Here is a 26,420-nt window from a genome sequence, read left to right on the forward strand (position 1 = left end):
ACATATATATATGTATATATGTATGTATGTATGTATGTTGGTTTATATGTGTATACGTATACATTCGAAGCACAAATGAATGATCTATAAATTTCAGATATTTCCCGAAAACTAAAACTAAACGTGCCATGACCTCCACAGATATCAAGCCTTGTGCCGTAAACATCCCCGTTTCCGCTCACATCACCTTCCACTACAAGTCGACCACGGACAGAAGCAGGAGCAGCAGCAGCAGCTGCTGCTCATCTGCTACCTCCAACACTAGCTCTCCCAGAGGCAGCTCCGCCGGCTTACCACCCGCTTTATCAACTGACAACGAAATCATTGAGACCGTACTTAACGTTTCCGCGCCCGTTGTGGCAGACCCTACGCCGCCCTCATTATTTAAGAACAACTACACTGCCGCCTCGTGCTTGACTTCTGATCCAACCTCGCCACCGGCGCTGCCCTCTTCTAGGCGCAACTCTGTGTTACCAGCAAGCGACTTCCACCAGTGCGCGCATCACAAAAACTTTCAAAGAAGGGCCAGTGAACCACAGCTGCCTTCTTTCGATAACCGCTCGTCGTCCGAGATGAAAAGGTCCATCTCGTGCGCCCAGCACAGCATGATGTTCCCCATCAGTGACCAACGGGAGCCGCAAACACCTGCATATCCAAACAGCCACTCAGACCCGTCTTGCCCTTGCAACAGACACCACCACAGAAGGAACTCTGTCGCCGTCAAATTTGACAAACCATTATATAAAAGACTAGAGCCATAAGCATCCAAATGTCCATCCATCCATCTGTCCATCTTCACACGGCATTTTCCATCCTCCTTCTGTACATAAACATACATATACAGTTCTCCGTGCCACACGTAGCCGTGTATATGTATGTATATATATATATCAGTCGTTTTATATATTCATTACTAAAATCGATAATGCATTTTTTGCCGCTTTCCATTTCCTGTGCTTTTGCTCATCGCTTCGCTCGAAGAAAAATGAAAACTGTCTTGAAAAACTTTTGCCATTTCATCCATCCAAGCCACACAAAATAACAAAATAACGCACCACCACACAAATATCATGGTTACGTATGCTGGGAAACTGGTCCTAGCTCCGATGGTAAGAGCTGGCGAACTACCCACGAGACTGATGGCACTGGCCCACGGCGCAGATCTCGTCTGGTCCCCAGAAATCATCGATAAAAAGCTAATCCAGTGCATTAGGAAAGAAAATACTGCACTGCAAACGATTGACTACGTCGTGCCACAAAAGGTTCAGACCAGGCCGGAAACGCTCGTTTTCAGAACATATCCGAAACTGGAATCCTCCAAGTTAATTTTTCAGATCGGATCTGCATCCCCGGCTCTGGCCACCCAGGCTGCTTTGAAAGTGATCAACGACGTCAGCGGGATAGATATCAATGCAGGCTGCCCCAAACATTTCTCTATACACTCCGGCATGGGCTCTGCCCTCTTGCGCACCCCAGACACACTATGTCTCATCTTGAAAGAACTGGTCAAGAACGTGGGTAACCCCTACAGCAAACCCATCAGCGTGAAAATAAGACTCTTGGACACTAAGCAAGACACTTTACAACTCGTCAAACGTCTCTGTGCCACGGGCATCACAAATCTCACGGTTCACTGCAGGAAAACAGAAATGAGAAACAGAGAGCAGCCCATCACGGATTACATTGCGGAGATTTACGAGATATGCCGGGCGAATAACGTATCGTTAATTGTGAACGGCGCTATACGCGACCGCTCTCATTTTCACGACCTACAAACCAACCATTGGAAAAACGCCAATATTGGTGGCATGATTGCAGAGTGTGCTGAACGAGACCCTACCGTTTTTGACCACACCGCTAAGCCCTCAGAAGATAGCCTGCATTGGGTCGTTGCTTGTCGCGAGTTCATTCAATGGGCAACCAAGTTTGACAACCACGTTGGCAATACAAAGTATATGTTGAGCAGAATTGTCCCCGGAAAATCAGTCTTCTTTCAGTACTTTGCCCGCTGCAAAAGCCCGGAAGAAGTTAGTTTCGTGCTAAAGGAATTGAAAGATGACGGAAGCGCCCAGACAGATCCTTCAGAGTACTTGGAAAACTGCAGAGCCCAAGAGAAAGCTTTAAAAAACGCCAACGCTATCGCCAAGCAAAAGAGGAAACTGGCCGATCATGCGGGCGGTGACGCTAAAAAGCAAAAGGTTGTACCACTTCCTGCAGATATATAATATATTCTAAGAAAAAAAACGGATTCTGAAAGACAAAAGCGCATAATATATATATATATATATATATATATATATGTATTTTCTAATTAATATTAGCAACTAAATGAAATTACATCAACATTATTTTTTTTTTACTTTACAGAATTTATTTCAAATTTTTCAACAATTTTTCTTTATCGTCGGTGGATAGCATCTTGATAACTTCAGATAATCCATCAATAGCATTATCATGGTCGCTTCTGATCTTTTTAGCTAAGTCTTGAGCAAATGATTCTAATTTCAAACCCTTTAGTTTATCGTCCAAGGTCTTGTAGTTTTCTTCAATCCATGTTGCGACTTGTCTATCATCTTCATGGTCCACTGAAGCTGGGTACCACGATCTAATTCTCGCAATCTTTTCTAACCTTGATGCTTCGCCCACTTGATGACTCAACCTTTTAATCAAATATTCTTCGTTCAGTCTTCTTCTTAATCTCCAGAAGAAGAAACGACGTGCCTCGGTCCATTCCAGCTCCTTAGAGATAACACCCTTGGCCACCATACGTGACGACCTATCGTGCAAATCGGCAAATTGAAGACTGATTTGTCCGTAAATCGGCAATAGTTCTCTTTCACGATCAGCCAATTGCTTGGAAATTTGCTGATGTAATTCTGGAGTCAAACCCTTGTTGGCCAATTGAGACCTCAATTCTCTGTACTTATCATCCAATCTGTTCATGGTGTCCAACAATTTTTCCCTACGGAACTTGATACCAACCATACCTTGTGGTTCCAAAACACCTGCTCTGGCGTTTACGTCGGCATACATTTCCATTTGATCAGCGTTGATAGTTGGATCAACAACAACCCATGAACCACCTCTTAGTTCACCGGTGGGTGGGATATAGATGATAATTGGTTGCTTGAAATCCACCAATGCATCCACAATAAATGAACCGTACTTCAAGACTTCGTTGAACATATCACGTTGACCACCAGAGAAACCTCTCCAGTTAGCCAAGATCATCATTGGCAATTGTTCACCATTGTTAAAGTCATTGATAGCTTGAGCGGTTTTAAAGGCAGAGTTTGGATGCCAAACTTGACCAGGTTCCTGAATTAATGTTTCAGCACTGTTTGGATTGGCTGGATCAGCAGGAATCAAGTTCTCCACAGTTCTTGTTTCAACACCGATAACACCCAGTGGTATACCACCAAGACGGGCTCTACCGACAACAACACCTTTAGCCCATCCTGACAAGGTTTCAAAGAAGGATCCTTTATCAAACAAACCATATTCAAACCCACTTTCAGTCTCGCGACCTTCAATCATCCATCTTACATCGTAAGTTTCATCAGTTGTTGGAGTGAAATCCACTGGTCTGTCCCATGTGTCTTTTGTTTCCAAGATTGGAACTGGCATATTGCGCTTGGCTGGAACATAAGACATCCATTCGACAATCTTCTCCACACCAGCTAAATCGTCAACAGCAGTCAAATGTGAGACACCATTGTTATACATGATTTGAGTACCACCCAGTTGTAAGTTCGAAGTGTAAACTTCTCTACCCAACATTTTGTTAATGGCTGGAGCACCAGTTAAAATGATTGGTTGACCTTCAACCTGAATAGCTCTTTGACCCAAACGAACCAAATAAGCACCGATACCGACAGATCTACAAGTGACCAAGGTAATAGTAAAGATATCATGGTAAGCTCTTGACGTAGCGCCGGCAATTAAACCAGAACCACGTAAACATTCGACACCTAACCCATCTTCAGAACCAATGATTGTCTTGATGATAAATCTTTCTTCACCATTTATAACAGTACGTTCAGTAAGAACAGAATTTTCTTTGTCAAATTTCTTCAAGGTTTCCATACCTTCACTTGTTAAGTATAAGTATTGGAAACCCTTTTCAGGATTGGAAGCATCATTCCATGCAACTTGGAATAGGGGGACAATTTCTTCAGCCATACCAATTCTAGCACCGGAGTTTGCAGCCAGGTAAATTCTTGGAATACCACGCTTTCTAGCATATTCAGTGACCTTATTGAAGAATTCGTCTTCTTGTGGACCAAAGGAACCGATCTTAAATGTAATATCGTTAGCAACAACAACAAATTGACGGCCTCTTGGATATTCAGGGGTCTTTACAGTGATCTTAAAGGCAACCATACCAATGGCGTTGGCACCAGGTTCTCTTTCCACCTCAGTCAATTCGCCATTTTCATCTTCGATCAACTCATTGGAAATGAAGAAATCGTCTGTTAGCTTAACATCTGAAGAGAAATTTTTCCATTGGGATGACGATGCTTGACGGAATAATTCTGGGAAGTCATAAACATATGTGGTACCCATCAAGTGTGCCTTATAACGTTTTGGTTGTAACCATTCCTTAACAGCGTAAGGAGTAGCAATAGGTCTTAAGTGCATGGAACCAGGTTTACCCAAAGACTTGAATACCCATTCACCCTTTGCGTTCTTGACTTCAGTGTACATTTCTGTTTTGATGACATAACCGGAAACGTTATTGATCAAAGCACGCAATGGCACTGGCGCACCCGTTTGAGGATCTTTAATGATAATTCTAATTTCGGCAGAAGAAACACGCAATCTCAATAACCTCTTACCGAATCTTTCTAAGAAACCACCAAAGGCGGCTTCGACATCTTCTGGAGAAATATCAAACACGGCAATGAAATTGATGAAGATATGATTCAAGTCGGAATTTGAAGTGTCGGTGACTTCCAAGTTATCCAATATATCACTCATCAATCTGTTAGCTTCGGAAGTCAAATATTCTTGAATAGAAATGTCATCACGGATATGACCTGTTCTAATAATACCTCTTGTAAAGAATCTCTTATCCAATGGAGAAGTCTTACTAACAGCTTCATAGACATGAATGTTTCTATTATCAGTAAAAATTGGTTTGATGTTGAAGTTGGATAATCTTCCCAATTCCAATTGGAAAGCCAAAGCTGGCTCAATGTGACGAATTGTTTCATTTTCGTTATAATTTGGACCGTTAAAAGTATAATACTTTGGATAAGACCCATCTTTGAAACCAAACATGAATGTGATACGACGAATGGCTGCATTGATTAATTCTTGCTTATTCAAATCCAAAATTTCTCTCAACCTTACCAAAATTTCCTCTTCGGATTCGAAACCTTCTGTAGAAGCAACACAAACATTAGCGACATTACTTAAGGATGCGGAACTACCAGAACGATCAGGAGCAGGTCCGTTAGAAGAAGCTTGGTGACGGGGAATGACTTCCAAACTTTGTGACAAAATTTCATCAACATCGTCTAAATGATCAACAGCCATTAAAATACCTTCTCTCAATGGAGATGATTGACTGTTTGCAACGTAAGACAAATCTGAAACAGAAACAGCTCTATTCATACCCATTTTAGATTTGACAGTTGGGAAGGTGGAGAACGCAGCTGAAGGCAATTGGAATTTCCATTCAACGATTGGAACTGTGACACCTTCGTGAACTCTAATATCTCCTATGGTGTAAGCACGATAAGCACGACGAATATAAACTTGAGCAGCTGCAGCAGTTACAACTGGGTCTTGGTGGGTTAGGAATTGAAGTAAGACATCGAACACAACGTAATTAGAATCGATCAAGTCCTTCAAGATATTCAGATCTGGTTCAGAACGTTTTGGATTGGATGAACCATAGGCAACTTTAACGACAGAGGATTTTAGGATATGTTCAATTTGTTCAGTCCTTTCCTTAACGGATGGTAAAGCGCCTTGAATCAAAATTTCCCTTGCTTGAAGAGCGACCTTAGCGGTAGCCTTAGATTCTAGTTCAACGATATGTTGCAAAGGAGTAGAGAAAATGGCAGAAACTTTAGAAGATAGCTTGCACAATGGTTGGTAATGTTTCAAGATGGCCAGTATCAAGTTATTCTTGGCTGAAACCTTTGAATGAGACAAAACAGTTAGAGCAACTTTATCTAAATCTTTTGAGTTTTCATCACGCAATTTCAAAATGATATTTTCCTCACGAACGTTTGGACCATTGAATAGTTTTTCGACTTCATAATATTCTTCTAAAAAGTGAACGAAAATAGAATGTTCATGGGCTTCTAACCCATTAGAGTATTTATGGGCAATATCTGCTAATGGTTCCACAACGGCATACAACAATTTGTCGGGATTATATTCAGGGTTCTTCACAGCCATATCGATCAATTTACTCAACTGTCTGGCTGGGAAAACAGCACCACGTCTCAAAGAACGTGCTACTAACTCTTCCATTTGTTCATCCAGCTTAGCGGGCAATCTTGAATGTAAGGCAGAGACGTGTAGTTTCCATTCTGAGTAAGGTAGCTTTGGATTCCTCAAAACTTCAATCAATTGTTGTAAGGAAGCGTTCATAATAACTTGGTTGTCATAACCCTTTAGGATATTTTCCAAAGTAGACACTAATGACTTGAATTTATAGGCAGGTTTGGTTCCCTCGATAACCGGAGAACCGAAATCTGGTAACATGCCTTCAAATGGTAAAGCGTGCTTGACCTTGGATGGATCGTCAAGAGTCAAAATGGCCATGATATCACCTGCAACAATAGTAGAACCGGGTTGCTTTAATAGCTGGACAATACCATTTTCTTGAGAAACTAAAGGCATTTGCATTTTCATAACTTCAATTTCTGCGTAAGGCTGGCCCTTGATAATGTGTTCACCATTTTCCACCAAAAATTTAACTAATTTACCAGGAGATGGGGTACGCAACTGGGTTGGATCATTTTCAACTTCCAACAAAGTGGTCATGGAATCAACGGATAATCTTGTGGCAGCGACTTCTTCTTTCCAATAGATGGTGTGAGATTTACCTCCTATGGCAATCAAAAGTCCACCATCGGATAATTGACGTAGTATGATATCACATTTGGAACCATTGATAAATAATGTGTAACGGTCATTACCGGATTTAGCCACGGTGAACTTGTATCGTTTACCTTCATGAATGAAATCTACAGGGAACATGGTTTGCAGCAGGTCTTTGGACAAAACTTGACCCTTTTGTAGGGATTCGATATACTTGTGGCGGGCCTCTTCAGAGGCCAAGAAAGCCTTTGTAGCGGCACCGCAAATGACAGCCAGAGTTGGATCTGGCTTTTCAGCGGTCATTTTATGAGTAATCAAATCGTCCAACCAACCGGTGGTGATAGTATTATCCTCGAAATCTTCAGTTTCCAAAAGCTTGATCAAGTATTCCACAGTAGTTCTGAAATCACCTCTAATGGACAATTCCTTTAGGGCAACAACCATGTGCTTCCTGGATGCTTGTCTATTTTCACCAAAGGCAAAAATATGACCGAACTGAGAGTCTGAAAAGGAATGAATATTACCATTGTTACCCACGGAGAAATAACCCCAAACGTTGGAAGAAGAACGGAAGTTTAGTTCATGCAAAGTACCACCAGATGGCTTGAATCCATCATTTGGATCTTCTGATGTGATACGACAAGCGGTACAATGACCCTTTGGAATGGGTCTTCTTTGTTTCTTGGTGGCATCTTGAGTCTTGAATTCGAAATCGATTTCTGAGGCAGAATGTGGATTCATACCATATAGAGTTCTAATGTCACTTATTCTATGCATAGGGATACCCATAGCGATTTGTAATTGGGCTGCAGGTAAGTTAACACCGGAGACCATTTCCGTTGTTGGATGCTCGACTTGTAATCTTGGGTTCAATTCTAAAAAGTAAAATTTCCCATCATCATGAGAATATAGATACTCCACGGTACCAGCAGAGACATAACCGACTAGTTTCCCCAGTCTAACGGCAGCCTTTTCCATTTCGTGAAATGTTTCAGCCTTAGCAATTGTCACTGGAGCTTCTTCGATAATTTTTTGATGACGTCTTTGCACGGAACAATCTCTACCGAACAAGGAAATATTTGTACCGTACTGATCTGCCAGCAGTTGAACTTCCAAGTGACGGGCTCTGCCGGCCAACTTCATGATGAAAATGGGGGAACCTGGAATTTCGTTTGCTGCCTGGTGGTATAAAGCGATGAAATCTTCTTCACGTTCAACTTGTCTGATACCTTTACCACCACCACCTTCGGATGCCTTAATCATGACGGGGAAACCAATACGCTTGGCCTTTTGTAGACCATCTTCAGGGGAGGTAGAACAACCCTTTTGGTAGATGTCATCGTCGACAGAGACCAGACCGGTTTTCTCGTCCACGTGAACTGTGTCCACACCGGTACCAGACCATGGAATACATGGAACTTTAGCACTTTGAGCGACAATCGTAGAGGAGATCTTGTCACCCAATGACCTCATGGCGTTACCTGGGGGCCCAATAAAGATGACTTTCCTCTTAGACTGAGCCAATTTTTCGGGCAATAGTGGATTCTCGGAGGCGTGACCCCAGCCTGCCCATACGGCATCTACGTCTGCTCTTTCAGCGATATCTACGATCAGGTCTACATTGGCGTAGTTGTTGTTATTAGTACCACCTGGCACTTCAATGTATTGGTCGGCCATACGAATATATTCTGCGTTGGCCTCCAGATCTTCTGGGGTAGCCATGGCGACGAATTGAACGGTTCTGTCATCGCCGAAAGTCTCGTATGCCCATTTTCTAACTGATCTAATTTCTTTAACGGCAGCAATACCGTTATTTGCTATCAGGATCTTGGATATGACCGTGTGACCACCGTGGCTCTTAACAAAGTCCCTCAACGGGGACTCCTCTACTTTATCTACCGTATTGAGACCAATAAAATGGCCTGGGAGTTCTGTATGTCTTTCTGAGTAGTTTGTAATTTCGTACTCCATCTTCTGTGGAGACGACTCGAATAAGCTTTCTTCGCTCATGGTGACTTGATTTTTCTATTTTTCTGCGCTTTTTCGGGGAGCGGAAAAAATTAAGCTAGAGGACGAACTGGTTATTATACTATTCTATTAGTATAGTATAGTATATTATCGTGTCGTATCGTGTCGTATCGTATCGTTAAAAAAAAAATACACGAATAAATAATATGTGGAAAAGAAAAAGGAAGTTTCTTGTCTCTTACTCTGAATCTGAATTCCAATTCAAGTTCAAATTGTTCTCTTGTTTATTATCCAAAAAATAAGGATGAAGCGGGAGGGAAGGGCAGAGGGAAAAGTTCGTATACTAGAATGAATAAACTTCTATAAACACATGCACTGATCACTCACAGAGAATAAAAAATTGTACAACAAATATATATATATAGATGCAAAAGCGATTGCAAATTAGGGAATTGGCTTTGTTGTTTTTTTATCTTCAGGTAAACTGTACGAAAGGGATAAAAAGAATAGAATAAGGAAACGAAAAGTGAAGAGAGCAGAACAATTGTAGAACCGATAACAATTGTAACAGTGATTGCACTAGGCTGTAGTGTACCGGAATACGACTGGGAGTGCTGTTCTTCTTATATATCTTGGCGCTGATTGAGCGTATAGCCTAGTTCACCAAGCAGTAGAAAGAGTGGCAATGAGCGGTTGAATTTGGAACAGCGACTTGTTGGCACAGCGCCCGCGCGGCCGGGCCATGTGAAGATTTTAACGGGCGCAACGATTCGGTGGGCAGTGGAAATTGTTGGGCGTTGTTCAACAAGATGAAGCATTCCCCTTTGGATAACGTCAACGCATATCGGGCCAACCTACAGGCAATGGGGCAAAAGCGACTGAGGCCCGAGAGATGTGCCCGGAGTTTGTCGTTCTTGTTTTTGTTCTTCTTGACGGGTGATAGTAGTCGCAGTCGTGGTGACTCTGGAGGGCATAGCGGCCGTGATGCGGCCTGAGCTCACTGTGACGTCGATGCATACGCGGGTTCGTTGCGTTCAGGCCTGACGGGCGATTCCCCACCAAGTATAAGTGCCATGATATACGTGGCCCTTGGGCAACAATGCTAGGTACGAATTCAACCCAACATATATAATACTTTTATGTGTATATTGAGCGTGCTAAACTAGGACCTAGGTTACCCGGTCTAAATATGTCGCTGCGTACGACCTGGCTTTTTTAAGATGGGCATGGTTTAATCGCTGAAGAAAGAAAAGGAAATCGACGATTCATGGAAAAAAAAAGAAAAATACTGAAAAAAAAAAGATACTGACAGAAAGAGAGAAAGGAACCTTTGCGTAGAACAAAAGGGAAACATTTGTTACGTTTTAGTCAATAGACATAATAAGTTATTGCGCTTGCCCTCCATTGCAAAAAAAAAAAAAAACCACTTTCCTTTTCTACTCTCTTTGCCTGTACATACTACACGTTATAACGTTAACAATAGCAGATAGAAACAAAAACCCCAAGAAAATATAGATATACTTGTTTAACAGATTATACACAAACATGTCGTGGCTTTTTGGAGATAAGACGCCCACCAATGATGCGAATGCTGCCGCAGGCGGCCAAGACACGTCCAAGCCTAAGGAACTGTCGTTGAAGCAGAGTCTAGGTTTCGAGCCAAATATCAATAACATAATATCAGGTCCTGGCGGCATGCATGTCGACTCCGCTAGGCTGCATCCTTTGGCCGGTCTAGATAAGGGTGTAGAATACCTGGATCTGGAAGAAGAACAGCTATCCTCATTGGAAGGCTCGCAAGGTCTGATCCCTTCCCGTGGATGGACCGATGACCTATGTTACGGTACCGGTGCCGTCTACCTGCTGGGACTTGGTATCGGAGGGTTTTCGGGGATGATGCAGGGTCTGCAGAATATTCCGCCTAACAGCCCTGGGAAATTGCAATTGAACACCGTACTGAATCACATTACCAAGAGAGGACCCTTCTTAGGTAACAACGCGGGGATTCTCGCGTTGAGCTACAATATTGTCAATTCCACAATCGACGCATTAAGAGGCAAGCATGACACCGCGGGTTCCATTGGCGCTGGGGCTCTCACGGGCGCCTTGTTCAAGTCCTCTAAAGGCTTGAAACCCATGGGTTATTCCTCAGCAATGGTGGCCGCTGCGTGCGCCGTCTGGTGTAGTGTTAAGAAAAGACTACTTGAAAAATGAGCAACACAAGTACCTACCCTCTCTCTCTCTCTCTCCCTTCGCTTTTCCCCCATGCACTGATGGCGCTTGTATATAGCATTTGAAAAATAATAGTACGTAACGCAGAAAACAAACCAATGAAAGTAGAAACCCGGAGAAAAGACTCAAAAAAAAAAGGGAAAGAGCGCATGTATGTGTAGATAAGTACATATATAAAATTACTTGTATGTTATTTGCCTTTTGTACTGCTAAGCTATTGTTTTTAATAGCCAATTAAAGTAAAACAAACCGCTCATTCTCGGGTGTTTCCCGAAACTGTCAGAGCCGTCCCGGCCCACCGATTCGCCCGGCAAGACCTGCTTGAAAGCAGCACAAAGCCCTGCGCCCTCCCTGCACCTCACAGTATGTGTCCACCAACAAGAAACGCCTGACCGAGATAGTAACAGCACAGAACCCGCAAAAAACTGCGCCGTCTCGGCCGTAACCCTTGCTTCCGGTAACAAAACAATGAGAAGCTATACCAAAAAAAAGAAAAGAATGCACTTTCTTATTTCCCTTTTAACCTAACCATCTTTTGTTTTTGTCGTTTAACCTGGAAAGAATGTCGCCATTATATAAACACTCTTTGCTGCATCTTTAGCTTGGAAAAACTCTTGACAACTGCACCGATACTCATCGATACTCACCAACATCACATAATGAAGATTTTAACACAAGACGAAATCGAAGCTCATCGTTCCCATACGCTAAAAGGTGGTATCGAAGGTGCCCTTGCTGGGTTCGCCATCTCTGCTATAATTTTCAAGGTTCTGCCAAGAAGGTACCCAAAGTTTAAACCTTCGACTCTAACATGGTCCATAAAGACCGCTCTTTGGATCACTCCTCCCACGGTCTTGACCGCCATTTGCGCAGAGGAAGCCTCGAACAGTTTCGACGCTACAATGTACGGATCCGGTTCTTCCTCAGAAGATGCCTTAGATGAGCACAGAAGATGGAAGAGTTTAAGCACGAAAGACAAATTCGTCGAAGGTTTATCTAATAACAAGTACAAGATCATCACCGGTGCATGGGCCGCATCGCTATATGGGTCTTGGGTAATTGTGAATAAGGACCCCATCATGACCAAAGCCCAGAAGATCGTGCAGGCAAGAATGTACGCTCAATTCATCACCGTCGGGCTGCTGCTGGCTTCCGTTGGTCTAAGCATGTACGAGAATAAGTTGCATCCTAACAAGCAAAAGGTCAACGAAATGCGCCGTTGGGAAAACGCTCTGAGGGTCGCCGAAGAGGAGGAGAGACTCGAGAAAGAGGGAAGAAGGACCGGCTATGTCTCTAACGAAGAGAGAATAAATTCCAAGATCTTCAAGTCATAAACTTTTATCAGTTCATCTGTCCCATTTCTATTTTCGCCTCCTTCCTCATCTTTTATAAACTTTTCCCCTTACCAATACATGTGTATATTCCAATATATATATAAATCAATATAAAAAAATGAAAAATCTTAGAACGAAACCTATTCACTTCATATACACGTAAATGCTAAACTTTATATCGCTCTTGTCGGCCCCGCGGAGTTAACATTTAACGGCTTCTCGCGCAATAACCGGAAAAAAAATTCCAACAGTTTTCTTTGTAATGATGTTAAGCCTTCTTTTTTCCCGGGATCTATAAGAGGGGACGAAAATAGCCGCTATCAATTTTGGTATTGCCACCCAGGCAAGGAGTAAATACAGACGCATTACGTTAGCAAAAGCAACAATACAAGCACAACCATGGACAAGAAGAAGGATCTACTGGAGAACCAACAGTTTCTCCGCATCCAAAAGCTCAACGCTGTCGATGCCGGCAGAAGACAATCCATAACAGTCGACGACGAGGGCGAATTATATGGCTTAGACGCCACTGGCGATTCATCCGCCGATGAACACGCAACTACAAACATCATTACACAAAATCACAGCGTTGTCGCTTCAAATGGAGACGTCGCATTCATCCCAGGAACTGGTACCGAAGATAACACGGAGATTGTAACCCAAGAAGTGATTGAAACCGACGATCACACGTTCAAGACCCATGTGAAGACTTTAAGCTCTAAGGAAAAGGCACGGTATAGGCAAGGGTCCTCTAACTTTATATCCTATTTTGATGATATGTCATTTGAACACAGACCAAGTATATTGGACGGGTCTGTTAACGAGCCCTTTAAAACCAAATTCGTGGGACCCACTTTAGAAAAGGAGATCAGAAGAAGGGAAAAGGAGCTAGTGGCCATGCGCAAAAACTTACACCATCGGAAGTCCTCTCCGGATGCTGCCAACTCGGTAGGGGAAAATGATGGCGTCGTCCCAACTGCTGCCCCAACTGCGGCCACCACAGAAACAGTTGTCACCGTCGAGACTACCATACTTTCCTCCAATTTCTCTGGGTTGTACGTGGCATTTTGGATGGCGATTGCATTTGGTGCTGTGAAGGCCTTAATAGACTATTATTACCAGCACAATGGTAGTTTCAAAGATTCAGAGATCTTGAAATTCATGACCACAAATTTATTCACTGTAGCATCGGTGGATCTTTTAATGTACTTGAGTACTTATTTCGTTGTTGGAATACAATACTTATGCAAGTGGGGGGTCCTGAAATGGGGTTCTACCGGCTGGATTTTCACCTCAGTTTACGAGTTTTTGTTTGTTATCTTCTACATGTATTTGACAGAAAACATCCTAAAACTTCACTGGCTATCAAAGATCTTCCTTTTCTTGCATTCTTTGGTTTTATTGATGAAAATGCATTCTTTCGCCTTTTACAACGGCTATCTATGGGGTATAAAAGAGGAACTACAATTTTCTAAAAGCGCTCTTGCCAAATACAAAGACTCTATAAATGATCCTGAGGTTATTGGTGCTCTTGAGAAAAGCTGCGAATTCTGTAGTTTTGAATTAAGCTCTCAGTCTCTAAACGACCAGACGCAAAAATTTCCTAACAATATCAGTGCAAGAAACTTTTTTTGGTTCACCATGTTCCCCACCTTGATCTACCAAATTGAATATCCAAGAACTAAAGAAATCAGATGGAGCTATGTGTTGGAAAAAATCTGCGCCATCTTTGGTACCATTTTCTTAATGATGATAGATGCTCAAATCTTGATGTATCCTGTTGCAATGAGGGCATTAGCTGTGCGCAATTCTGAATGGACTGGCATATTGGATAGATTGTTGAAATGGGCTGGATTGCTGGTCGATATCGTTCCAGGATTTATCGTGATGTACATCTTGGATTTCTATTTGATTTGGGATGCCATTTTAAACTGTGTGGCAGAATTGACAAGATTCGGCGACAGATATTTCTACGGTGATTGGTGGAATTGTGTTAGCTGGGCAGACTTCAGTAGAATTTGGAACATCCCAGTGCATAAGTTTTTATTAAGACATGTTTACCATAGTTCAATGAGTTCATTTAAGTTGAACAAGAGTCAAGCAACTTTGATGACCTTTTTCCTAAGTTCTGTCGTCCATGAATTGGCCATGTACGTTATCTTCAAGAAACTGAGGTTCTACTTGTTCTTCTTCCAAATGCTGCAAGTGCCACTGGTAGCTTTAACAAACACTAAATTCATGAGAAACAGAACCATAATCGGAAATGTTATTTTCTGGCTTGGTATCTGCATGGGACCAAGTGTCATGTGTACGTTGTACTTGACATTTTAAGGCATCTTGCAACTATTCTCCATACAACTTTTAAATCTTTGTAGTAAACATTTTTTTCCCTTTTTTTTCTTTTTTTTTTTTTTTTTAGTTATTTACAAGTGTCTCTATATATTTTCTATTATAGAATATTGTCATTTATTATATCGTTCATCTGTAAATCTCATCAAACGGCCTTGTATCAGCGAAGCAACTGTCCCAAACTTCATCCACTATTTTTGCTGCATGTTCCTTGCTTTTACAGTTGGGATTCCCTGAAACACTAATTACAGCCCTCCTTCTCACACAATCTTGGTGACCTCTTGCCACATGGAATCCTGTGCGAAACCCTCTCCTCTTAAACTCTTCCCAAAACCTACATTCCCCACTTAATGAGGAGGCCCTGATTTCCGAACATGCATGATGTTTCAGATTTAACCAATCTACTTGCCATTTTAAATCATCGAAATAATGAATTAATTCATGCGACAGTGTATCTTCTAGATGCCATTTATCACGTAATCTGTTCTGACATAACAGGATTCCCAACTCAGGATGAAAGCCACCACCCTTCCAATCAGGGCAGTAATCGCAAATGATCTTCGAATCGTCGAATTTACTATCGCTACCCTTATTCAGTTTCCTGATGGCCTGTACCATAAAACGAACAGTAGGAGAGTATTTAAGCATCCAATCTCGATGCTCATAACACTTCAGACATTCTTTTTTCAGTGCTCGAGCTTTAGAGTCTTCTTCGTATCGAGTTTTCTCCTCCGGCGTCAAGCCTATACCAGTCTTGTACTGCATGGTTCGTCTCCACCAGTCAAACCCAGCATTATTCCCACTGGTACCCATATTGTGCAAAATAATTGGTCCTTCTCGGCTCTTCTTTGGTTTCCCCTGTTTAAAATATGTCGTCATCTTCTATTCTTTTTGATGTTAAAACTCTTATTTCTCTTATTTGGTCCACATCGTCGTACATGATATTTATCAAAACGCGCCGAAAAGTGAAAAAGTGAAAACTACTAGAAAGAAAGTCTGGTAACATAAATATTATTACTCAGATGAGTACAATACTGTTGTAAATAAATATATTAGATTAGCAGAACCCTTTTTCATTTCATCCGACATGTCTAGTTCAATATTTGGCCCACTCGTGGGCTTTTTAGAGCGTGTCAATTCACTCAATGCGCCCTACCAAGCATTATCATATGACGAACAGAAGGCCATGACTATTTGGCAAAGAGTCAAATTTTATAACTGGACTTTTGAGTTGTGCGCTCTAGGTATGTTATTCTTGGTGTTCGCTTTCTACAAATTCGGTAACTCTGTTAATTTGAAGCGCGGAAACCAAATCTTCCAATCTTTGCATTCATTTTTGGCCAACGACTTAAAGTTTTCTCGTGTAGGCTTCAATATCAATGATTCCAAAATTTTTACCGTCGAACACCAAAATACATGGTTCTCTTCTTTTGCTACTGGTAGATCCGCTATTGAGAGCATCAACTTGAACCTTCATTTGGTAGCTCGTAGCAACCCTTTTTCTATGTGTCTAGAATACCTGCTTGGATTTTTTTTCACAAGCTTGAAAAGTAAGCAATTGGAGGAATTTATGGAGATCGTTATCAAACCAAATGGTATTTTTGTTGCTGGTGAGTCTGCTCATCCCAACAAGAATGCGCAAGAAGTTTTGACCAAATTCAGATTTGTTACTTCTATTGTCAACAAAGAATTCATGAATCAAGCTAGAACTGAAAATTATTTTCTATCTATTGCCCACACTAGTGAAAACGATAAATTGCCAAATAATTTCGTCTACATGTCCGACGTCAACCAATTATCTGGGTTCATGTTTCATTACTCTAAACCCTATGAGATTTTGTCCCAAGCTGGTAATCTTTTGAAATATATTAGTTTCACTGACTTACCTGTCGACGCACCACGTGATGACAAAGAATGGGAATCTTCAATTGAGCCAAAAGCTATCATTCGTTGCGCTGTTCCTCAAAACGAGAATGAATTGAAGTTGTTAAACCAAATTATTGCCTTAGTCGTAGAAATCTACGATGGGTGTACCCAAGATTTAGTCCAAAAGTCTCCAAACTTATTCATCACCAATGACATCTTGAAGAGGACTACCAACTTGCGCCAGCAAGAGTTGAACAAGATCAAAAAGTTCATGAAAGAGACCGAATTGGAATTGGCGAAGGAAAAGAAATTAGAATTGGAAAAGGCCAAGAGACGTCAATTGAAGGCCTCTGGTGAACAAGAGAAGGTAGATCAAAAGATGAAAGAAAAGAGAGAAAGACGCCTCAGAAACAAGCAAAGAACAAGGATTCAATAAGAACTGCATTTTGTTCTTTCTTCCTCCTTATTTTTTTCAAATCTCTTTGGTTTTTTGTATACGAAGGCTTTCCATGTATCCATACATTTAAATAGTAAATATATACCTTGGTATGTGGTGTTTTGAATTAACTTCATATCATTATTTATGATGTTGCCTATATACAAGATTTGGGCTATCTGAATATACACCATTTTGCCAATCAAATGTCAAGACCGGGGATCTTAACCTCTTCGATAGTAATCTCAGAATCCAATAAACCTTTCTTTTGCTCTTTTGGCCTCTCTTCCTTCTCGTGGCCAAAAACAGATTGCCTCTGCAGCTCAATATTTCTTTGAGTTTCCATTTCTTGGCGTTTAGAGAGCTGTTGACGGTCTTCCTCTAACTTCAACTCACGTGCTTGATACTGTTTTAATAGTTCCGTATTAATGTCGTGTTCGTCACTGAGTATGTACTTTGCACCATTGAAATTATGTAAATAGTTTCTCATTAAAGATGGTTTAACATTTGCAACTTGTCCTTTGTATAATTGAAATCGCGGGAAATCCTTCAGTACCTGGACCTTCACCCTGTGGGTTCTCTTCGTTAAAGCGCTCAGGCACACTTGGGTGGAACGGAACATCTTTGGTTGACCGGTGTCTCTTATTATGTACTAGCTTTTTATATTCTCTATGGTATAACTTAACTACCCTTTGAGTTTTAGTTTTTCATCGGAATGAACAAATGAACTAAAAACTTACCATAATAAACAAAAAAAAAGAATAACGTGGATATATTAAACCAAAAACAAAATACGACAAGTTCAGAGCTGTCGGAACGGAGAGCTAACGGATTGAACATGTCCAAAGTAATAAAGCCCAGTAACACGAAGGGTTCTAGAAAGAGTTCAAAAGGAGCCACACCTGATACTAAAAATTTCTTCCATGCGAAGAAAAAGGATCCGGTAAACCAAGATAAATCCAATAATGCTTCTCAAGTTACCCCAGCAGTGGCTCATTTCCATCCATCAGATATGGTAATTCCTGACCATCTAGCCGAATTGATTCCCGAGTTGTATTCCTTCCAACAACTGATGGATTCCGAGAAAAGATTAGATCATTTTATTCATCTGCGAAACTTACATATGAAGCGAATGGTAGCGCAATGGGACAAGTCAAAACAATCTCAAGAGTTTCTTTATCCTCATTTGGACTCTCCAAGTGTAAAATACCTTCGAATCTTCATTTCAAATGTCAGTGAAAACCAACCTTGGCAAATGGACACGAATAATGAGCCTGACCTTATGGCCCTGGAGAATGCTACTTGGACAATGAGAATCGAAGGCCGATTGTTGGACGGCGTACAAGCCAATGATCCAGCAAGAGAGAAGTTTAGCTCATTCATAGAATCCATAGTGGTGGACTTTAAAAATAAGGAAACCGATAATATGCTATCTACCAGGGTTGATACAGCTCCTGAGGAAAACGCCATCGAAATACCTGGTGAAAAGAAATTGAACTTAAACTTGCCTTTGCAGTTTTCTCTGCCGAATGGGGACGGTTCTACTACGAGCAACAGAGTACAGAATAGTGACATGTTGGCGAAGGAAACTGTTAAAAAAGATATGAGTTCCACAACACCAAAACTAGAACCAGTAAAATGGCAGTATGACCCAAATAATCCTGTAGATTTCGATGGACTTGATATTAAGAGAGCAGGATCTGAAAACGTAGAATGCACTATAAGCATACTGCGAAAGTCATCCCCGGAAGAGCAGTTTATGAGCTATTCTTCAGCACTAACCGCTATAATAGGATTGAAGAGTGGAACATCACATGACGCGATATTCTCCATATACAAATACATCCAGTTAAATGAATTGCTCACCAACGATGAGTCTGCATTCGAAAATTTGATGGGCAATAGAAATAGTCACAATAGCAACACTGGCACTAATAAAATACTCGATACAATCTCTAATCCAGTTCCCATTGTAAAGTTAAACTCTCAGCTCATAACCTTATTACCTGGCAGGCTTAAAGAGTCTTCGCCAGATACAATAAAATTAACAGATTTATTGTCTCTGATTAATAATACACATTTACTCTCATTACAACCAATTGAGATCGACTACACAGTACGCGTTGATAAAGCTTCCACTTACGGTGAGTTAGTTCTCGATATTGAAGTGCCCGATGTCGACGCTCTAAAATTGAATAATGCCCAAAGAGAAAGCCAAATTGGCGCTGCTGAATTGAATGAAAACGTTAAGGACTTGGAACATATCAAAACCAAGGTAGCTTTACAGGACAAAGAAATAACGTCCATCCTGTCAAATCTACATGAGAGCAACAAACGATACCGTTTCTTCAAGAAAATCAGTGAGGACCCAGTTAAAGCGTTAAACGAATGCATTGCTTCCACTTCGAATGCTTTGAAAGTCTTGTCGGGAGATGAAGGTTATAATGAAGATATGGTAAGGCGAGCTAACTTTTACAAGGAGAATGAAGCCATGTTGCGCGAAAATATAGAAGTTATATTATCAAATGGACGAATGTAGGCTTATTTATGTTGATACACAGTGAATTCAAGATTTGTATTTTTTTTCTTTGTATATAAAGTCTCAGTAGTAAAAGAAAGATCACCATATCTATAACCATTAAGAACAAAGAGACAATGCTGATGTGTTTACAGCATCTTGAAATAATGGTGGCTGTCTGAGTCTGTCTCTTTTCTAAATAAGGCGCTGAAAATTTTCTACTAAAAATCTCATATGAAAAACGGTAGAGATGAGGGCCATTTATATATACAATAAACAGCCAAAGGACTAAGGGAAAGACAACAAATGAGTACTAACAATGGTGTCACTGGCAAACTCTCCAGTAGAGTCATGAATATGAAGTTTATGAAATTTGGTAAGACAGACGACGAAGAAAGTTCCAACTCCAATACGCCATCCATTATCAATTCAGATGTGGAATCTAATGAGCAAAGAGAGAAACTGTTTGGTCGAGATAACTCAGCGTGGGACCTCAATAGCTACAATGATGACGTGAAAAAAATCTCAGGAAAGCAGAAGAAGAAAATGAGAAAAGTAGTGTATAAGAAACGACCCCATCTCATAATTTCCAACGTTGGTTACAGCGAGCTGCGAAAACCTGAGGGCGTAATGAATGGAAGAAAAGTTTTTGGTGATAATCCTAATGATATTGGTTCCAGGAAGAGAAAGCTTGAGGAAAGCGAACAAAATGAGGAAGGGAAAAGCGATGCTAAGGATAAGGAGTTTACAGGAAGCCAAGAAGAAGGAGAGGATGAATACGACCTGGATAAATTATTCAAGGATAGCATCAAAAAGAAAAAGACCACCCATAATACTAAAAATAAAAATGGAAATTCAAAACAGTAGCGCAGACAATGCACCTGTAGAAGTACGTATTCGTATATAATAATGAGAACATAATATAAAGCCTTGCGTAGTATTTTTTTCACATTTGTCACAGATCATAGGGACTAACCGTTCTTCTTATTGTACTCTTCCAACACACATATACAGCGACGTATAAATACTTCACTCCTAATTTATCTGATAAATCTCTATCATCAATAGCATTGAGTTTTTTTTTTTTTTCTCATTTTCTATACCTTTAGTGTCGTCACAATCTTCGTTTTCGCTGCTTCATTATTACTACCTCGAAAAGATTAATTTCATACACGTAATTTTTTCTTAAGCTCAAGCATCATCTCTTCCTCGAAAAGTTGCGTTGGTGATCTCAAACTCTGCCGCTTCAGTATTGATGAGGTTACTTTCAGTATGGAGGCCTTCAGTCCCATTCACAAGACCTGTCTCATGCACGTCGTGTACTCTTATGGAATCTGTGATGGATACAGACGTTCTTGTACCGTGGTTGCCAAACAAAGTAGTTTGATGTAAGTCTTCATCAATTAGGTAGGGTGAAGAGATGGTATCTCTCTTAACTAGAAAATTGTCCTTCGCGTAACTTAAAAGCGTGGAATGCAAATTGTGCTTATAAGAGAACTGTAAAATGTAAGAAAGCAACACAATAAGGATGAAGTTAGTGAAAAATTTGGAAATTTTTTGCTTGATTGAAGTGTAGTTGGCGTAGTTGAACGGTAGTTTTATTATGTGAATAGTATTGGCTGCGGACACACTCGCCACATATGTAGAGTCCGGAGATATAGCGACTTCGGTGATGGCAAAACTATGAGCATGTTTAAATATTTTAGATATTGACAGGTCTTTTAGTTTTACGAGAGCAATAGAATTATCGTTACTTGCCAATACCGCCAATTCGCCCTTCATATCGACATCCATGGAAGTGATCCCTTTGAATTTGTTTGTCACTTGTTTGAATTTTAATACAGAAGTGTTTCCTGATTTGATGCTTATTTTGGTCAGCACGATACCTTTTCCCTTTTTTAAAGAGGCTGCTATCAACACCGTATCATCAGCTATGAAATTTATTTTGGATAAGCTCCAATTCTTATCAAAATCCGTCTTCCTAGCAATGCAACTCCCAGTAACCGTCGAAATCACTTCCAAGCTAGAACCGGTAATATAAGCAACAACTTTACCATCGGTGGAAAAATGTAAATCTTTTACCTCGCCCCTAGTTTCAATCTCAAACTTTTCAGTCAAATCGCTTGGGTCAATGATTCTCATTATGGCAGGCACTTTAGATGATGCGATAGCTGCAACGGTACCCTCCCGTGAAATATACACCAGCTTTGTGTAGTCATCTGCATTAGTGGATGCATCAAAGTCCACACTAGTGACAAACTCCAACTGATCAGTCACTTTATCATATTTAAATTTTCTCAAGTGCTTATTACCTTTACCTTGGGCAATCTTGGTGCTGCTTTCATTGCAGCCTACCAAAACAATACCCTTAGAAGCATCAATTGCAGTCGGAGAGTCATCATTATCTTCCAATGCAAACTCGCTCAATATATGAAACTGTTCCTTCTCATTCTCTTTAGTAGGATCCACGCATAAGGTCGTCAGCTTGTTTGGTATCCCATTGTTTCCTTCGCCTCCACCGCCTGCCACAAGCAATGTATCGTTATTCAAAAATTTGGCACCATAAGCAGGATACCCGACGTTGTAACTAGCTGTCACGAACTTCATAGTGGCTCGATTATATTGCTTGAGTCTTGTTATATACTCCTATTTCTATAGCGTATCCTATTGGGTTTCTGTACACGTTTTTGAATTTTTTGGATTTTTTTTTTTCAACTTTTCTTTTTCCCTCATTCTTACACAATAGGCATTAGCATTCAAAAATAAAGATGATAAGTAAACTTCAAGAGATCATCTGACGTAATAGAAGCCTGTATACATGTCGGTGTGAGGTGGTACCAATGACCAGTACATTACACAAGACAAAGAGGGTGCTTTCCATCCAATCACACGTCATACATGGCTACGTGGGAAACAAGGCCGCTACGTTCCCACTTCAGTACAGAGGTTGGGACGTGGACGTACTGAACACAGTTCAGTTTTCCAATCACCCAGGGTACGCCCACTTTACGGGGTTCAAGTGCAGCACCGATGAACTGGTAGACATTGTAGAGAAGGGGTTGGTCGGGGCTCTCGGCATCAAATATGATGCCGTACTCAGTGGCTATCTGCCCAATGTTCAAGCCCTGCAGAAAGTAGCAGGAATAGTGGGTCAATTGTGTGAAGAGGACGAAAACGTCAAGTGGGTATTAGATCCTGTGCTGGGTGACAATGGAAGGCTGTACGTGGACGAAGAATGTGTCGCAGTGTACCAAGACATTTTACAAAACTTCAAAATTTTTTTAGCCACACCAAACCAGTTCGAAATGGAACTACTGGTGGGGATGCCAATCCGTACCTTAGACAATGCTAAGCGTGCATTTGAACTATTTCATAGGAAGTACCCTAGAGTGACTCGAGTAGTCGTCACCAGCCTGGAACTATCTGAATTCCTGAGCGATAACACGTACGTAGTAGCAGGGTTTGATTCCTCGGTCAGTGACGAAATATTCCTCTACAAAATCCCCAAGATCAACGCAACATTTAGCGGAAGTGGCGATCTGATCAGCGCCATGCTTACCGACTCGTTGCTAAACGGCCACGGTCGTAACCAGCTGCCATTAAGTGCATCCTTAGGTCAAGTATTGTGGCTCGTCACAAGCATCCTACAAAAAACGTATGATTTAAACGTAGCTGGTCAGGACCCACAAGACTCTGCTATAAAAATCAAAGATTTGAAGCTGATTCAGTGCAGAGACATCCTAAAGCAAGATCCTGTACCCTCGATGGGCAAGCCAGAAACCATTAAAATATAACTCTCACGAAGCGATATACTCCTTCCTCATTGGGATGCGGCTGCTGCAGGAACCTGCCTAAATAGGAAAATACATTCCTGATTTGGAAACTTTAGGCACGCAACACGTCCCTTTGGAGAAAATCGATCCTTCTTTGGGTCTTTCAACATGATGGGAGAAAAAAAAAAATTAAAAAATGTAGAAAAATATAGAAAGTATAAAGAATCAAGTACTGAAGTAGGTAAATAAAAAAGACCATTCATATTCAGAAAGAGCAATTGAAAGAGCTATTGCAATTCTTATACACCGGTTCCCAATGAAGAGCCTTTTTCTTTATATTTATGTTGCATTCATGTTTACTTGCATAATGGCTTTGCCATTACCTGTGGATAACAAAAGGGCTTCTTCAGACTCCTTAGATCTAAGCAAAAAATACGCACCAAACCCTCCTGCTACGCATACCGTAAATATTTTAATCATGTTCACAGAACCTGAACATTCCGAAGTTGCGGCTCATTTAATAACGATAGACTTATACGGGACCATGGTGCCTAAGACAGTAATGAATTTTTGCCAGTATGCTGATAGTATGAAAGATCGCATTCCTCCTGATCATATTGTCCCTTCGGAGCGTGATTTTGATAAGATTCTATCGAATGGGGCTATAGAAGGTGGTCCTGTTCCTTCCTCCTCTGGTGAAGAAACGGGGGTCTTAGCTTCTCTCTTTAAAGAAAACCATGGTTTGATTCACGATAGGCCAGGCAGGGTTTCCATGATTAAGGATGATGCGGGACTCAAGTTTATAATTGGAACTAGTGACACGGCTCCTGGAGGTGGAAATATTGTATTTGGCCAAGTTACATCCGGATTAAAAGATTTAATGGATAAACTAGCCAATGTGAAAACTGACGAAAATGGTAAGCCAGATCAACCAATGACAATAGCCTACATTTCATCCAATGAAAACAAGTTTCAAGATGCAAAGAAAGCCCACGAACAGTATCTTCAAAGACTTCAAGATTATCAAAACGGCGATTTGGAGAAAGGTATCACCTTGAAGAATTATCTATACCCGAGTAATCAAAGGAAGTTGGAAGATGTGAAATACAATCAGCTTCACCATCCTTTACCGAAGGTTATGTTTGGTATTACCATATTGTTGCTTTTCTACGTTTTAGCCAAGTACAGGAAAAGGATATTCAGCAGATCGTCGTCTAAAATAGTTTCTATTAGAGAGGACTGAAACGTTTCGTCCCTTTGCTCAATATTCATTCATTTTGAATCATATACATACGTATAAACATATATAATTTACCCCATCTTCATCATGCTAACCATTATTCCAATGTATTGTGTAATAGTTCCTCTATGGAATCCTTTTCTAGGTACTTCCCAATTAACACAATTTTACACTCCTTATTGGATCCGTCATATTCGCCTGGAAAGACATCGTATGTATCGCGGACACCCTGGATTACACGGGCAATAGGATTTTCACCTTCAATAAGTATCAGACCTTTCGTTCTTTGCACCTCCCAATCATGCCCATCATCTTGGGAACGCTCTCCCAGCACTGTCATGGCCCCAAAATTCTTCCACAATAAAGGCTGCAAGAATTTCTTAATAAATTTCTCGTTATATTCTTCTTCGTTTTTTAATGATCTGAAAGTAAGCATTATTGTGCCCATCCGATGATCATGGATTGTCCCATTTCCGGTGTTATTATCCAAGATGTCGGATATTCGTATACTGTCGTATGCATGAATATCTAGCAAATTATCGATCGGAATATCGCTATACTTGGTGAAGAACATCGGTGCAATGGAATTTACTTCCCGGACTCTTTCTTTTAAATGATTGACCATTTCGGGCGAATGCTCGATAGTATCGTACTTGTTCATTATGATTCGATCAGCCATGGCTAATTGGAAGTGCGCAATGGTCAGATTTCCCTCCAAACCAACTTTGTCACCATGCCAGTGGGCATCAACAGAAATGTCATCTAGGCATTTTAGTATGTGTTCACAATCCAAAACCGTGATGATCCCATCAATGTAAACGCTACTATTCAATCCTTCATCCTGCCAGAACATTTTCGCAATAGGAGCAGGATCTGCAATACCAGAGGTCTCTAAAAGAATATAATCGATCTTGCCAGGTGAACGTTCCACCATATCTTCGATGGCTTTAACACCTATATTTTTCAATGAACAGCACAAACACCCGTTCCCCAAATCCAGCCATTCTTGGTAGCTGCTCGAACCATTTTTGATAGTCATAGCTTTTTCGATTTCACTAGAATCTCCGAATTCATTTAAAATTACAGCAATTTTTTTATCCGCACCTTTTAATGCAATTTTTTCCAGTAACGTCGATTTACCTGATCCTAGATAGCCGGTAATAATGCTCACAGGAATACGTTTCTTCTCGCGTAAATCTGTTGCGCCTGCAGAAATATTCTCCACTTGCTTGTTTACTCTCTCTACTTTGGCATCACTAACAATATTTCCGCCATCATACGAAACATTTTCCAAAATTTCTTCTAGATTATTTTCTTCGCCTGTTACGAGGCAGGGCAGTTCACCATCTTCTTCCTCATTGAACCTGATGTTTCTCAACGCAGACATTCTCCCACTTCCCGACGTTGAAAATTCCTCAATGGAAAGGATATTCTCCTGCTCATAATCGCATTGAACATTTAATATTCCATAATAATCAAAAATATACATTTTATTTCAGTAGTCAAAAAAAAAAATGAAAATGAAAAATTCGGCCCTTAAAAATGAACGACCTTTACTAGCCGGCATTTAATGTCGTGGCACTTCACAGTTTATAACGCAAGGAATTTAATAACAGGAAGTGAGATATTTAACCATTAGCAT

At 40.8% G+C, this 26,420-nt stretch overlaps 15 protein-coding genes across 15 annotated transcripts; 10 read left to right on the top strand and 5 right to left on the bottom strand.

Annotated features, from left to right (window-relative positions):
• Positions 1–128: 128 nt before the first annotated feature.
• On the top strand, positions 129–761 carry SPAR_N03160 (uncharacterized protein; the record flags this gene model as incomplete). Its single annotated transcript, XM_033913055.1, has 1 exon — positions 129–761. One exon carries the CDS (start codon positions 129–131, stop codon positions 759–761), a length of 633 nt encoding a protein of 210 aa, XP_033768946.1.
• Positions 762–1,070: 309 nt separating this feature from the next.
• SMM1 (tRNA-dihydrouridine(20) synthase (NAD(+))) lies at positions 1,071–2,225 on the top strand (the record flags this gene model as incomplete). The annotated part of the gene is made up of 1 exon (XM_033913056.1): positions 1,071–2,225. The coding sequence occupies one exon, from the start codon at positions 1,071–1,073 to the stop codon at positions 2,223–2,225; it is 1,155 nt and encodes a 384-aa protein (XP_033768947.1).
• A 145-nt stretch (positions 2,226–2,370) lies between these two features.
• ACC1 (acetyl-CoA carboxylase ACC1) lies at positions 2,371–9,072 on the bottom strand (the record flags this gene model as incomplete). The annotated part of the gene is made up of 1 exon (XM_033913057.1): positions 2,371–9,072. The coding sequence occupies one exon, from the start codon at positions 9,070–9,072 to the stop codon at positions 2,371–2,373; it is 6,702 nt and encodes a 2,233-aa protein (XP_033768948.1).
• Positions 9,073–10,575: 1,503 nt separating this feature from the next.
• On the top strand, positions 10,576–11,244 carry TIM23 (protein transporter TIM23; the record flags this gene model as incomplete). The annotated part of the gene is made up of 1 exon (XM_033913058.1): positions 10,576–11,244. One exon carries the CDS (start codon positions 10,576–10,578, stop codon positions 11,242–11,244), a length of 669 nt encoding a protein of 222 aa, XP_033768949.1.
• Positions 11,245–11,921: 677 nt separating this feature from the next.
• On the top strand, positions 11,922–12,596 carry RCF2 (Rcf2p; the record flags this gene model as incomplete). The annotated part of the gene is made up of 1 exon (XM_033913059.1): positions 11,922–12,596. One exon carries the CDS (start codon positions 11,922–11,924, stop codon positions 12,594–12,596), a length of 675 nt encoding a protein of 224 aa, XP_033768950.1.
• Positions 12,597–12,995: 399 nt separating this feature from the next.
• Positions 12,996–14,927, top strand: ARE2 (sterol acyltransferase; the record flags this gene model as incomplete). The annotated part of the gene is made up of 1 exon (XM_033913060.1): positions 12,996–14,927. The coding sequence occupies one exon, from the start codon at positions 12,996–12,998 to the stop codon at positions 14,925–14,927; it is 1,932 nt and encodes a 643-aa protein (XP_033768951.1).
• Positions 14,928–15,074: 147 nt separating this feature from the next.
• ATP23 (putative metalloprotease) lies at positions 15,075–15,758 on the bottom strand (the record flags this gene model as incomplete). The annotated part of the gene is made up of 1 exon (XM_033913061.1): positions 15,075–15,758. One exon carries the CDS (start codon positions 15,756–15,758, stop codon positions 15,075–15,077), a length of 684 nt encoding a protein of 227 aa, XP_033768952.1.
• A 274-nt stretch (positions 15,759–16,032) lies between these two features.
• On the top strand, positions 16,033–17,247 carry SPAR_N03230 (uncharacterized protein; the record flags this gene model as incomplete). The annotated part of the gene is made up of 1 exon (XM_033913062.1): positions 16,033–17,247. The coding sequence occupies one exon, from the start codon at positions 16,033–16,035 to the stop codon at positions 17,245–17,247; it is 1,215 nt and encodes a 404-aa protein (XP_033768953.1).
• Positions 17,248–17,449: 202 nt separating this feature from the next.
• Positions 17,450–17,869, bottom strand: MRPL50 (mitochondrial 54S ribosomal protein bL9m MRPL50; the record flags this gene model as incomplete). The annotated part of the gene is made up of 1 exon (XM_033913063.1): positions 17,450–17,869. The coding sequence occupies one exon, from the start codon at positions 17,867–17,869 to the stop codon at positions 17,450–17,452; it is 420 nt and encodes a 139-aa protein (XP_033768954.1).
• Positions 17,870–18,085: 216 nt separating this feature from the next.
• On the top strand, positions 18,086–19,786 carry SNF12 (Snf12p; the record flags this gene model as incomplete). Its single annotated transcript, XM_033913064.1, has 1 exon — positions 18,086–19,786. The coding sequence occupies one exon, from the start codon at positions 18,086–18,088 to the stop codon at positions 19,784–19,786; it is 1,701 nt and encodes a 566-aa protein (XP_033768955.1).
• A 285-nt stretch (positions 19,787–20,071) lies between these two features.
• MPP6 (Mpp6p) lies at positions 20,072–20,632 on the top strand (the record flags this gene model as incomplete). The annotated part of the gene is made up of 1 exon (XM_033913065.1): positions 20,072–20,632. One exon carries the CDS (start codon positions 20,072–20,074, stop codon positions 20,630–20,632), a length of 561 nt encoding a protein of 186 aa, XP_033768956.1.
• A 324-nt stretch (positions 20,633–20,956) lies between these two features.
• SEC12 (Sar family guanine nucleotide exchange factor SEC12) lies at positions 20,957–22,372 on the bottom strand (the record flags this gene model as incomplete). The annotated part of the gene is made up of 1 exon (XM_033913066.1): positions 20,957–22,372. The coding sequence occupies one exon, from the start codon at positions 22,370–22,372 to the stop codon at positions 20,957–20,959; it is 1,416 nt and encodes a 471-aa protein (XP_033768957.1).
• Positions 22,373–22,605: 233 nt separating this feature from the next.
• On the top strand, positions 22,606–23,559 carry BUD17 (putative pyridoxal kinase BUD17; the record flags this gene model as incomplete). Its single annotated transcript, XM_033913067.1, has 1 exon — positions 22,606–23,559. One exon carries the CDS (start codon positions 22,606–22,608, stop codon positions 23,557–23,559), a length of 954 nt encoding a protein of 317 aa, XP_033768958.1.
• A 295-nt stretch (positions 23,560–23,854) lies between these two features.
• On the top strand, positions 23,855–24,781 carry CPR8 (peptidylprolyl isomerase family protein CPR8; the record flags this gene model as incomplete). Its single annotated transcript, XM_033913068.1, has 1 exon — positions 23,855–24,781. The coding sequence occupies one exon, from the start codon at positions 23,855–23,857 to the stop codon at positions 24,779–24,781; it is 927 nt and encodes a 308-aa protein (XP_033768959.1).
• Positions 24,782–24,875: 94 nt separating this feature from the next.
• ZNG1 (GTP-dependent zinc transferase) lies at positions 24,876–26,267 on the bottom strand (the record flags this gene model as incomplete). The annotated part of the gene is made up of 1 exon (XM_033913069.1): positions 24,876–26,267. One exon carries the CDS (start codon positions 26,265–26,267, stop codon positions 24,876–24,878), a length of 1,392 nt encoding a protein of 463 aa, XP_033768960.1.
• Between the last annotated feature and the right edge of the window lie 153 nt (positions 26,268–26,420).

The sequence above is a fragment of the Saccharomyces paradoxus genome, chromosome XIV (assembly GCF_002079055.1).
Source record: "Saccharomyces paradoxus chromosome XIV, complete sequence".
In the NCBI taxonomy this organism is placed as follows: domain Eukaryota; kingdom Fungi; phylum Ascomycota; class Saccharomycetes; order Saccharomycetales; family Saccharomycetaceae; genus Saccharomyces; species Saccharomyces paradoxus.